Here is a 14,751-nt window from a genome sequence, read left to right as displayed (position 1 = left end):
TTTTATTAGTTACATTAAGCGAATATAATATTATTTTTTCTATAAAATAAATCAAAATTTTTATACCAATTTTTTCTTAGTAACGAACATTATTTTTCATCAAAAAATGCTTACTAACAATTTTAAACAAATCACAATTTTTATAATATTATAAAACTATATTATATTCACTTATTATTATTATTATTAATATTATTATTATTATTATTATTTCATTATTAATATTTCTTAATAATTTATGATTTTTAATATTTATTAATATCAAAACTTATTTTTATATAATTTTTTTTAACTTTAGACAAATTTTTCTATTTTTTAGGTAAATAAATTTATATTTTATTTACTTAAAATTCTATATATAATTGATATATTTTAAAATAATAAAAGTTTTTTTTTAATCTTGATTTTTTTTATGAAACAAAATTAGGAGAGATTATAATTTATTTTATGAGAAAAATAATAAATTATAATTTGTTAAAATCAAGATTATTCATTACCAAAAATAGGATAAAACTATTTTAAATAAGAATCATGAGTCACTAATTAAATATTTCTATCCATTGGATTAAAATAAAATTAAAGGTCATTAATGAGTGTAACTATAAGTGTAACATATTGGTGTAATTTGATCCCTTCTCTCTCTCTCTCTCTCTCTCTCTCTCTCTCTCTCTCTCTCTCTCTCTCTCTATATATATATATATATATATATATATATATATATATATATATATATATATATATATATATATATATATATAATTTATAAAGTTAGTTTTATAATATATTATTGATATTTATTTATTCTAAGGTCGAACAAAAAAAATAAATATAGAATATAATAAAATATTACAAATTCAAAACATATACATAATTTTGAAATGTATAAGAAAATAGAATCAAAGAATAAAGAAAAAAACAGTATATTTTTTTAGGTAAATAAAGAGTTTAGAATGAAAAGACATAAATCATTTACTTATAAAAAAAGTTAAATATCATAATTATCTTTAGTAATCATTGATCGATTGATTGCAACTTTTAATTTATGATTTAATGCATGTGATTGCAACTTTTGATTTCTTATTCTTTTAGTACTTACCATATGTATATTTAAATTATTAGATTTGAGAAAATATTGTACTTTTATATCTTACAAAATTATATTGTTTTTACAATATTGTATGATTTATCTAAAAATAATATAATTTTGAGTAAATATTGTACTTTTGTATGATTTACCTAAAATTATCTAACTTTGTAAGATATAAAAACCTTTTTGACGACCCATATCTTAAAATCAGTACGTTGGGAATAATTTAATTGATATAGAATCAATACATTAAAATCATATCAATTACTTACCAATATCTTAATTGGTATAAAATAAATATGTTACAAATATATTTAGTACTCCAATTATATTGATGTTGTATCACCAAAAATTGAGTGAATCATATTATCATTAAAAATTAATAAATATAATTTATCTCACTTGATTTCCTTCAAAATTATTTAATAGAAACTTTCCAAAATAATGAATTTATCAACATAATTTTGAAACCAAATTTCATATGGTTAGAAGATTTTTAACCTTTCATTTAACAAAAGGATAAATATTATTAGATACATATTTTAATAAAATGTTTTAGGCATATCATTGCTTTTATATATTGTAGGGAGTTTTTTGATAAAAAATTCATAGATATTATTATAAAAATAAAGTATATTTTCAAAATATTTAAAATACAACATGTGCCATCGTCATTCTCTGTATAGAAAAACTAACTACTATTTTCTATTTTCACTTTAATAAGATTTCTTACTAATACTACTAAATTATTTAAAATATAAAATATGAAAGTTATATATATATATATATATATATATATATATATATATATATATATATATATATATATATATATGAAATTTTTTAGAGATTATTAAATAAAATAAATATATTAGATCTATTGACTTTTTTTTTAAAAATATTTAAAAATAACTATGGGTGTTAATAAGCATAAGTAATCGAATGAAACATAAGTATTGTATGAATAAATAGTAATAGAATGAAACATAAGTAATGTATGAATAAGTAGTAATAGAATGAAACATAAGTAATATATGAATAAATAATATCAAAATTGTATGATATTTTTTATTAATCATACAATTTGTTTGTCATTTATAAAATTTAAAATTTAATTGAACAGGTTCATCAATAATCAATATATATATATATATATATATATATATATATATATATATATATATGTTTATCTATATATAATATAATATAATTGAAATATTACCATTAAAACTTTAATGGGTCAATTCTATTCAAATACAAAATAATATATTACGGATACACACGGGTAATTATATGGTACGCACATATGGTACTGATATTAACACATTTAATTAAATGTAATAACGAGAATAAGTTTACAATTGATTTAAATAGTTGGCTTAATTGCAACTTTGGTCCCCCTATTTTGTCTTTTTCTCGATTTTAGTCCCCCCATTTTTAAAATCACGATTTTGGTCCCCTTTTTGAGTTTTCTAATGAAAAAGAGACATGAATAGGGACTAATTTTGCAGAAAAAAACAAAATAGAGGGACGAAAATTGCACAGAAAACTTAAAAAAGGGACTAAAATAGTGATTTTTAAAACAGAGGGATCAAAATCAAAAAAAAGACAAAGATTAAAGTTGCAATTAAGCCTAAATAGTTTTATAAATAATTCCAAAACAAAAATATTTATATATAGGAATAATTAACTATTGATTCAAATATTTTATATATGGAATAATATATTTGATTTGTAAATTGAGTTTAATCAATTATATTAAATATTTATTATTAATTGTATTATATAATTTGATAGAATATTTCTTCATTATAATTTGTCAATTTAAGATTTTTGTTATTATAAAAAAAATTAATTATCATCAAATATTTTTAAACAATGTTAAAATTAATTTATTTTTGTTTCAAAAATATCATCAAAATATTGAATATTAATAGAAACATGAAGTTACTGATAAAAAAATTGAATATTAACGGGAACATGTAGTTATTAATCAAAATATTGAATATTAATAGAATTTTTTTTAATATTAATGGGTACATGAAGTTACTAATCAAAATATTGAATATTAAAGATAATATTAAATTACTGATCAAAATATTAAATGTATTGAATATTAACGGAAACATGAAGTTACTGATAAAAAATGGCATGTTAACGAGAGCATAAAGTTACTGATCAAAATATTGAATATTAACGAGAACACGACGTTATTGATCAAACTATTGAATATTAACGGGAAAACAAAGTTATTGATCAAACTATATTAAATATTAACGGGAACATGAAGTTATTAATCAAAATATTGAATATTAACGAGAACATTAAGTTAGTAATCAAGATATTGAATATTAACGTGAGTATTAAATTACAGAGCAAAGTATATAATATTAACGGGAACATGGAGTTACTGCTAAAAATATTGAATAATAACGGAAACATGGCGTTATTAATCAAACTATTGAATATTAACAGGAACAAAATTGAAACATTAACAGAAACACGAAGTTAGTGATCAAAATAATGAATATTAATGGGAACTTGAAGTTATTGATCAAAATATTGAATTTTAACGGGAACATGAAGTTACTGAACAAAATATTGAATATCAACAAGAACACGAAGTTACTGATCAAAATATTAAATATTAAGGGGAACATGAAGTTACTGGTCAAAATATTGAATATTAATGGGAAATGAAGTTTATTGATCAAAATATTGAATATTAGTGGGAACACGGAGTTACTGATCAAAATATTGAATATTAACGGGAGCACGGAGTTATTGATTAAAATATTAAATATTAATGGGAGCACAAAGTTAATGATCAAAATTTTGAATATTATCGAAAATATTAAGTTACTATCCAAATTTTAAAAATTAACAGGAACAAATTTTGAATATTAACGGGAACACAAAGTTACTAATCAAAATAATAAATGTTGACGGGAACACGGAGTTATTGACAAAATATTGAATATTAACAAGAACATTAAGTTACTGATAATTTTTTTGAATATTAACGGAAACGAATTTGGAATATTAACGGGAACACGAACTTATTGATCAAAATAATGAATATTAACGGGAACAAGGAGTTACTGATCAAAATAATGAATATTAACAAGAACATGAAGTTACTGATCAAAATTTTGAAAATTAACGGGAAGAAATTTGAAATGTTAACGGGAATACGAAGTTACTTATCAAAATAATGAATATTAACGGGAACATGAAGTAACTGGTCAAAGTATTTTTCTATTAATTATGCATTTTGAATGAATCATTATTATAAATGGAGTTTGTAGTGGTTTCTCATTGGCCTACAAGACAGAGCTGATAGTTTGAGATTGGGCTGATAGTTTGTAGTTATAATTGAGCAAAAATAATTAATTTTCTCCTTAGCTAGCAAAAAATAATCGATTCTCCTTAGCTGATAGTTTGAGATTGGGCTAATAGTTATCACTAATTGAATTATATAATTTGATTGAATATTTCTTCATTATAATTCGTGAATTTGCGATTTTAAAACTTTTCCTTCATTATAATTTGTTAAATAAAATATTACTATTTTTATAACTTTTTCAATTTTACCCAAAACTTAATCTTTTACTAATATCTTTTATTTTTCTCAATCACAATGCGCGGAAACGACGGGTACCCGTGCGAACGCACGGGTAAGACACTAGTTTCTTTAGTACACTAAAATTAAACCATAAATGATAACTTATTATTAAAAAGAAAAAAAATATTTTTTTCATACTTTATTTTTATATTTTTATTATGACATTCAACTTAATTGAACTATTGTTTAGAATGTAATTATTTATATCAAAGTATGTAATTCGTTAGAGTCTGTTGTCGAATTTTAGTGTGTCGAAGTAAGTTTTAAAATGTCGAAATAGTTAGCCTCGACAGAATTTCGACTTAGCATTGTTTTGTAGTATGTTTTAGTTAGTTTATTAGAGATTATTTAGTGAGTAAGAAATCTCAACCTATAAAAAGGAGGTACCCTATCATTTGTAATTGTTAGAACAAGATTTGTTCTGATCAATATTCTTAGTTTTGATTATAACAATGTATATGAATTTTGTATGAGATAATGTGGTACTCTAATACTATGCAATTTCCATTTCAGGAATTATATAAAGAGTATGCACAAAATCAGCGCAAAAAGCACTGACTCAGAAGGTTCAGCATGCAACATCAGAACATGGTCTGGCAAGACATCAAAAGATGGTCAAGCAGAATCAGAACATGGGTCTATGGAAGCATCAGAAGAACTTGAGATCAGAAGCAGAAGCACTGAAGTTCTCGTGGTATCACGCTCAGAAGCACTTCAAGGTCAGAAGACAAGAAGATGCTCTGCACCAAGCTGTTTGACTCTGATGATATTTAAACGTTGTTCACACAAACATCAGATCAGAAGCAAGTACTAGCTGGTAGGCTATGATGACTGACAAAAGGAACGTTGAAAGCTATGAAAGGCAATATCAGTGGACACAGCGAAAGCAAGGCTCGAGGTAGTTGACAAAAGAGTGAAACATTAAATGCAATGTTGTACGGAATACGCAAAGCATTAAATGCTCCCAACGGTCATCTTCTCAAACGCCTATAAATATGAAGTTCTGATGAGAAGCTACGTTACGAATTCTGAATACAACACTTGTGCAAATATACAGAAACGCTGTAAAATTCAAAAAGCTCTCAAACTTCATCATCAACCTCACTACATTGTTTTTGTAATACTTTAGTGAGACTAAGCTTAAACTTTAGAGAAAATCACGGTTGTGATAATAGCTTTATAAGAAGCATTGTAACTCTTAAAAGAATTTGTTTACATTAAGTTGTAAGAACTAGAGTGATCAGGTTGTTGATCAGTATACTCTAGAAAGTCTTAGCGGGTATCTAAGCAGATTGTTCCTAGAGTGATCAGGTTGTGATCAGTATACTCTAGAAGACTTAGAAGTTGTCTAAGTGGAAAACCATTGTAATCTCGTGTGATTAGTGGATTAAATCCTCAGGTGAGGTAAATCACTCCAAGGGGGTGGACTGGAGTAGTTTAGTTAACAACAAACCAGGATAAAAATCATTGTGCAAACTGTTTTTATTTTACAAGTTTTAAAGCTACACTTATTCAAACCCCCACCCCCCTTTCTAAGTGTTTTTCTATCCTTCAGTAATGTGTGTGGAGAAAAGTCGAATAAAGTTTTTCAGTTTTGAAAGGAGACAGAAACTCTGTAGAATTTTCTTCTTCTTTCCTTTTTTTCTCCTAAACCCTAATTTCTCCTAAACCCTAATTTCTCCTTTCTTCCTCAATTTGTCTTTTCTTTTCTTCTCTCACAATCATTTTACAACAGGTGAAGAGTAAAGAATGGAGAATAAATGGCGAAATCAATCGGAAGAATTTATTCATGTTCATTAAGATTGCTTCAGAATTCTCCGATTTTTGGGTGTAATTCCAACATCTGGTATCAGCGCACTGGTTGTGTGATTCTTCTGAAGCATAGTGCGGTGAATCATCCAATAAATCATTCAAATGCACATTTTCCGATGAGTTTCTCAATTATGAAGAGTGAGAATTATGAGAATTGGTGTAAGCATATGAAGATTGTTTTTTGCTATCAAGATCTTTGGGATCTTGTGAAGGAAGGAGTAACACCACTTGCAAAAAACACGACGGATGAAAAAAAGGTTGCACATAAGAGTTGAAGAAGAAAGATTATAAACCCCTTTTTATAATTCATCAATGTATTGAACCAAATAACTTTGAAAGCTGAGAGATGTTGAATCAACGAAAGAAGCATGTGAAATTATGGAGAAATCGTTTGGAGGCGCAGAGAAGGTAAAAGAGGTGAGGTTACAAACTCACAAAAGAACGTATGAATTGCTTCTGGTGGAAGAATGTGAAAGCATTATCACTAGGGTTGTGAAACTGATGAATCAAATCAAGGTATATGGAGAAGCATTGACATCAAGATCGATTGTTGCAAGATCTTGAGGTCATTGGCTCCAAAATTCGATCACGTGATGTATCCATAAAAGAATTGAAGGATTTGTCAACATTGAAAAAGGAAGAGCTTCAAGGGACTCATGAACAAAGAATGACTGAAAAAGCTACAGGCAAGTCAAAAAGTAATGTGGCTCTATTGGTGTAATCAACAAGAGAAAAGAAAGGCAAGGAAAAATGGCTCGACAACAAAGGTAGAGGAGACTACAACAATTTGACTAGTCGAGGAAACTAGCAGGAAGGGAATTTGTTAAATCCAAGAAGTCCCTTATACCAAAGCAACCACATATATGGTGTTGCAAGTAGAGGAAGAGGTGGTGGACGAAAACCTGAAAAAAGTCACATTCAGTGTTTCAATTGTAAAAAATATGGTCACTACTTTAGTGATTGTCCTGAAAACAAAAGAATCAAGAAAATAATGCAAAGCTTCCAAAGCATGAAGAAGAAGAAATGTTGTTGATGGTCACAACAAGAGATGAAGAAAGATTCAAGGACCAATGGTACTTGGATTCATAATGCTCATCACACATGACTGGTAGGAAAGGTTGATCTGTCAACATAAAACCTTCGATGAAGAAAATGGTGAAATTTGCAAATGACAACTCCTTAGTTTTTGAAAGTGTTGGTGATGGTCTGACTACGAGGAAATATGGCTAAAGGTCAGTAATTTCCAATGTATTGTATATATTAGGCATGAAAAATAATTTGTTCAACATAGGGCAGTTGGTTGAAAATAATTTCAAAGTGTCGATTGAAGATAAGATGGTGAGAGTTATCGACTCAGGTGGAAGGTTGATCTTGTAGGCTTGTATGCCTTATAATAGAACCTTCGGGATTTAACTTAATGTGATTGAGCACAAGTGTCTGGCAACTGCAACTAGTAGAGATGAATGGATATGGCCTCATAGATTTGGTCATCTTAACTTCAAAGACATCATAAATTTGAAAAGAAGAAATATGGTTTCAGGTTTACCAGAAATCGACATTCCAAATGAAGTGTGTGGGAAATGCGTGCAGGCAAAGCAACACAAGAATAACTTCAGCAAGGATACAAAAAGCAAGTCGAAGGAAGTTCTTAAAATCATATACTATGATGTGTGTGGTCTTATTCAGGTGGATTCAATTAGAGGTAATAGATACTTTGTCACATTGATATATAATTTTAGTCGAAAACTATGGACTTACCTGATCAAAAAGAAAAGTGAAGTGATTGAGGTATTTGTCAAATTTAAGTCTATGGTCGAAAGACAAAGTGGTCTAAAGCTCAATATTTTGAGATTGATGGTGGTGAAGAATATGTATAAAAGACTTCAACACATTATGTGAAAAGAAAGGATTGTGCCACCCTACACTCCACAACAAAATGTAACTGCTGAAAGAAGAATAAAACCATCATGAACATGGGGAGAAATATGTTGAAAGACAAGCAGTTACCCAAAGAACTATGGGGATAGGCTGTGTCGACACCAACACACATTTTGAACAAATATCCAACGAAGAAGCTAGAAGGAATCACGCTAGAAGAATGTTGGTTTGGTGTCAAGCCTAGCTTAAGCCATCTGAAAGTATTTGGATCTATAGCACATGGACACGTGCATGATCAGTTGAGAAGAAAACTTGATGACAAGTTAAATGGTCATAATAGGATATCATTCGACTGGTGGATATAAGTAATTAGACCTAGTGAAGAAGCAAGTAGTGATCACCAGAGACGTGATCATAAATGAGCTTAAGGAATGTGATTAAATCGAAAATGTAAAGATAGATTTAGTGAGAAATTTATGTGAAAAACCAACAAGTGAAATCGAAAGAGAAGTTCGACAAGAAGAAGTCAAAGGTCAAGCAAGCACAAGTTGACCTCAAATAACAAGACACATACTTGCAAGGCTGAAGTAATGTGCGATTACATTAGATGATATGGTCGATGATGAAGGTGAACTGGGACACTGTGCTTTATATGCATATGTCAAACCGGTCTATTTGAAAAAAATATTATTTAATATAATAATATGATAATAATAGTAATTTGGCACCAAAGTGATCCTAAATGTGTTAGCCTTGAGAATATTCAAAGCAATGTTTTAAAAATTATACATTACTGTCTGTTTTAACCGGTTGGACCGAGAACTGGAGGTGACTCCGGTCCGGTTAGTCTTGTAAAAATATAAGTAGCTTAAAATCGGAGTAAAAAAAAATAGATTGAGCTGCTCAAAATCGTTCAAACTAAAGAACCCGAGCCAATTTTGTAAAATCGTCTGGTTCAACAAAATGCTTATCATTGACCAATTTTAATAAAATTTTTGAAAATCATTAACATGTTAGCATCCATATTTAAAGCATTTTACCTTCACGAAAAAGAAAAACTCTTCTTTAATATAAAAGAGCAACACACATTTATAAGTTATAACATTGTTATAGTTTCGTTTATTTAGGCGTATTTTTATATTGTGTAATTATGTCTATCAATAATTTTATAGTATTAACTATTAAGTTTGTAAGTATTTATTTTATTAATTTGTAAAAATATGATTATGTAACTTATCTATAAAATTTAGCTTTATGTTATTAATTTTTTTAATAAACGGTTCAATCATAAGTTTAACCGGTTGAATCAAACGAACGTTAAACCAAAAGTCTTGCCGATTTAATCTCTGGTCTGATTTTTAAAACATTACTTCAAAAGGTTATTATTTATTGGAAAATGCTTATTAGTAAGAAAATGGAAAAACAAAAAATGCAAGAATAAATTCTAACCATCCATTATGATCCCTATTAAAAAGGAAATTAAATTTAAAATTAATTTAAAATTCACCACTTAAATAGTGACACATATTCATTCTTGCATTTCTTCTTCAATTTGCTTGCTACTAAATAGCATTACTCTTATTTATTTGCACAATTAAATTTGAAAAGACCAGTTTGTTGCAATAATTCCAATTGTGAAACCGGCTCTGTATTTTATCTCTTCTTTTCTAAACCGGATTTCAAAACCAATCCATTTTTTAGTCTGGATAAAAAAAAAATCCAAACCATTAACACCCCCATTGTTCCGCCTCCACCATTGCCATAAGCCCATAACGCGCTCTCGCGGTGGTCATTAGGCGGAGGAGGAAATCAAAACTGAACGGTTCATCGGAGACGACAAAAATGGCGTGGAGGGTTTTTACATCACCGCTTCTCAACAAATTTCACTTGTACAATAACAATCTCACTCCCTTCTTCTTATTTCACAAAACAAGGTACTTACACTGTTGTAGCTTGAATTATGTAATGTGCAAGGTTTATGGCCATCAACATGATTTCAAACTTCCTTCTACACTAGGCTGCCAAACCTTTCATTCATCTCCATTTTTAAAGTTCAATCATAAGGTTGTAGACGAACTTCAGGATTCTCCAAATTCCCCAACTGCTAATGGTGCTAATAGTGATGTGAAAGTAATGAGGAAAAAACTCAAGGGGAAAAGAGCTGTTGTAAGATGGCTTAAGTTCTTTAGGTTTAAGAAGAAGAAAGAGTTTCTAAGGATGACTACAGAGGAAAGAATTTTATACAAGCTATTAAGGGTAAGGTCCCTTCTCTTTTTTCCCTCAATTTGTTGAAATAATCTGATTGTTTTTATGTATGTTTTTTTTCATATTAGTATTTTGATAACAGATAGTAGAATTGTAAATTAGAGAATGAAATGATAGATGAGGGATTATTTGTATTATTCACGGAAATGAAGTTTAAGAGAGGAATAGTATCCCTAACTGACACAGAGCAATGCTCCTACAGAGAGGATTGAAACGTTGAGAGAGACTTCATGAGGCCAAAAGGCATTACAAAGTACTCATAGTGCCCATTGTGTGTTTTGAATCTCGTCTTGTGGATGTTCTCTTCTCTCGTGCGTATTTGGTATACCCTGACTTAAGGTTATGCTTGGAAAAAACTGCGTACCATGTAGTTTGTCTAGTATTTTATCAATCACCAGAATATGAAATTTGTTGGGAATGGTTACCTTGTTGAGGGCTCAAGAGTCGATAATACACATCCTCCAGAACTCATCCTTCTTCATTGAAATCATGGGGTTGGAAAAAGCGCTTTGACTAGGCCGAATAGTATCAGCCTGCAATATGCCTCCGACTTGTTTCTCAATGATGGGTGCGGCCTTACATTCAGTAGACCTTGCCCCTCCACCGAACAGAGATTGTGCTCCTTTCCTTTCTTACTGGGTAACCCCTGAGGCTCTTTGAAAACTTGTGTGAATATGCGTATCGGACCTTGCAATTCCTGCTTCTGACTCATCGCTACAATCGTCTCCTCCTCTTTGTAGCTACCCCAAACACACCTATGTGGATAACAACAACCCTCATATTAGGGCTTTACACCCTCTTAACAACGTTTGAAAGACTGTATTGCTGTCTTGCATAAATTTCAATTTCCAATCCACCCATGTTTTGCCCTGGGACGCCAATTTCATTTATAATTCTGTTATGATATTTTCATTTTTGCTCCTGCTATTTTTTAATCAAAATTGGCATTTATCTGTACTAATGGCATGTCTTATGTTCTCCAATGTTACGGCATGAAACAATTTGTGTTCCCATTTATTGCTTTCCTCAAGGGTGCAAAAGCTCTTGCATTCTCATTCAATTTTTGTTTCGTTGTTTTGAATTAGACATAAGATAAGACATCTATATTTTGGGTTTGCTGGTGTGTTTATTTTATGTTTATTATGTCAGTTGGTGAATATAGAGTTCTTTCTATGCCATTTTAGGCTCGAAAAAAAGAAGAGAAACTCCGCGAAGCTTTGAAGAAGATTGAGCCTACAGAATCATCAGAAACAACCCATGACCCTGAGATATTGACACCAGAAGAGCACTTTTTCTTCTTAAAAATGGGTCTGAAAAGCAAAAATTACGTGCCAGTTGGTAGAAGGGGAATTTACCAAGGTGTAATTTTGAACATGCATCTACATTGGAAAAAACATCAAACTTTGCAAGTGGTGGTGAAGACATTTTCAGCAGAGGAGGTTAGGGAGATTGCCACTGAGCTGGCAAGATTAACTGGAGGCATAGTGCTTGACATTCATGAAGATGACACAATAATAATGTACAGAGGGAAAAATTACTCTCAACCGCCAACAGAGATAATGTCTCCGCGAGTCACTCTCTCAAGAAAGAAGGTACTTTGTCAACATTTTCAGAACCACTGTAACATCATTTATAGTCACTCTCTGCTTGCCTCCGTACAATAAAAACTTGCTTCTTCCAATTCCACACTAAACATCATTTGCGGAACCACTGTAATGCTTGAGTTCTAACATTTATAGTCCTTGGATGTATATATGCAATTTTTGTTGTTCATGATAATTGTTTGTTCCACGAAAACTAAACTGTTTGCTCTCATCTTATGCAGGCATTGGATAAGTCAAAATATAGGGATGGCCTCCGAGCTGTGAGGAGATATATTCCCAAACTTGAGCAAGAGCTTGAAATTCTTCGAGCACAACTTAAAAGCACAGGTGAAAGTAACATAGAAGCAACAGAGGGAATTCAAATAAGTGACAAAGCGAGTGTTGAACCAAGCAGTGTTTCAAATTCCCAATCAGAGAAATTCGATAAAATTGGTGCTATGTTTAATGATAACAATGGTTGCTCAGAGGATGAAGAAGATCTGGACTCTGATTTGGATTCATATTCTGATAAATTATCAGACATCTTTCAGACAGATTCAGATACAGAGAATTTGGTAAAGGAGGAGAAGCCTCTTTATTTGGATGAATTTAATAATTTTCCTGAGCAAAGTGATGGAGACACCGATGATTTTGAGGAGCATCTGCAACAAATATCATTCAACTCCAAAAATATGGAAAAGGATGCTGACTTGCCTAAGTTTGACGAAGTTGACCGGATTTTCCTGCGTGCTGCATCATTTTTAAAGAAAAAGAAAAAATGAGACCATCATCGTACTCGATGTGGTTTCTTTTTTTTTTTTGCGGGAGGATGTATTATAGGTGGAGATTTTTGGAGGAGAGGTAGACATAATTCATTTATTTATGATAAACCATTAAAACTGTCGACTGTTTTCCATAAACTGTTATAGAATGAGATTAAATATGAAATTTTCCATGTAACTATATCACTTTTTCTTTTAGTTTTTATAAAATAATATTTAATTTTGGTTTTTACAATTATTTTTTATTTTGGTTTTGGTTCTTGTTATAAAACATGACATGGAAAAGAGAGAAAAATAAAAAAAAAAACTCTTTGTATTGATGCTACATCATGGATCTTTGAAATTTGCATATGCATTCCATAGCTCAAATTACATCCTTCTAAAAGTAAATGTGTGATAAAAACAGATGAGTTATTTTGATTTTCAAGAGAATATCAATTTAATTATATCTAGAATAACCATAAAAAAAATTAGCATCCTTCAGAACCAATTTGCCCAACATTTAACTCAAATAAGGATATAAAAAAATTATATTTCCTTATTACATTGTTTTGCTTTTTATAATCCATGAATATCCTCTTCCCTATTATAACTGATGGAAACAATCTCATTCTTTTCACTTGTCACTGTTGTCATGCCACCATTCTTCAGAATGCATTGCACATTGCACATTGCACATGACTTGTCCACTATCGGATATGAGATAAACAATCTCATCTTCTTACCATTTAATAGGTTCCCTTCACCACTTCTTTTATCACTGCCTCCTGATTGCGATTTTATCAAGTATACCGAAACTCTGCAAGTTTAAAAAATAGTAAAGTTACCGAGTGTTGAACTCAAAACATGCTAATATTATTGAACTTTAACTAGTGTCTTACCCGGGCGTTCGCATGAGTACCCGTCATTTTCGCGTATTGTGATCGAGAAAAATAGAAGATATTAGTAAAAGATTAAGTTTTGGGTAAAATTGAAAAAGTTATAAAAATAATAATATTTTATTTGACAAATTAAAATGAAGGAAAAGTTTTAAAATCGCAAATTCACATATTATAATGAAGAAATATTCAATCAAATTATATAATTCAATTAGTGATAACTATATAATATAATTGATTAAACTACAAACTATTAGCCCAATCTCAAACTATCCACGAAGGAGAATCGATTATTTTTGGCTAGCTAAGGAGAAAATTAATTATTTTGGCTCAATTATAACTACAAACTATCAGCCTAATCTCAAACTATTAGCTCTCTCTTGTAGGCCAATGAGAAACCACTACAAACTCCATTTATAATAATGATTCATTCAAAATACATAATAATAGAAAAATACTTTGACCAGTAACTTCATAATCCCGCTAATATTCATTATTTTGATAAGTAACTTCGTATTCCCGTTAATATTTTAAATTTCTTCCCGTTAATTTTTAATATTTTGATCAATAACTTCATGTTCTTGTTAATATTCATTATTTTGATCAGTAACTCCGTGTTCCCGTTAATATTCATTATTTTGATCAATAAGTTCGTGTTCCCGTTAATATTCCAAATTCGTTTCCGTTAATATTAAAAAAAATTATCAGTAACTTAATGTTCCTGTTAATATTCAATATTTTGTCAATAACTCCGTGTTCCCGTCAACATTTATTATTTTGATTAGTAACTTTGTGTTCCCGTTAATATTCAAAATTTGTTCCTGTTAATTTTTAAAATTTG

The 14,751-nt window shown here is 29.6% G+C and overlaps 1 protein-coding gene across 1 annotated transcript; it reads left to right on the top strand.

Annotated features, from left to right (window-relative positions):
• The first annotated feature begins 10,067 nt into the window (after window positions 1-10,067).
• Window positions 10,068-13,200, top strand: LOC131600059 (uncharacterized CRM domain-containing protein At3g25440, chloroplastic). The gene is made up of 3 exons (XM_058872291.1): window positions 10,068-10,658; window positions 11,852-12,259; window positions 12,493-13,200. The coding sequence occupies exons 1-3, from the start codon at window positions 10,245-10,247 to the stop codon at window positions 13,030-13,032; spliced, it is 1,362 nt and encodes a 453-aa protein (XP_058728274.1). The 5' UTR covers window positions 10,068-10,244; the 3' UTR covers window positions 13,033-13,200.
• The last annotated feature ends 1,551 nt before the right edge of the window (window positions 13,201-14,751 follow it).

Source organism: Vicia villosa, linkage group LG4 (assembly GCF_029867415.1).
Source record: "Vicia villosa cultivar HV-30 ecotype Madison, WI linkage group LG4, Vvil1.0, whole genome shotgun sequence".
NCBI classification, from domain to species: Eukaryota; Viridiplantae; Streptophyta; class Magnoliopsida; order Fabales; family Fabaceae; genus Vicia; species Vicia villosa.
Note: the sequence above shows the minus strand (reverse complement) of the source record. Positions and strands in the feature narration are given on the sequence as shown.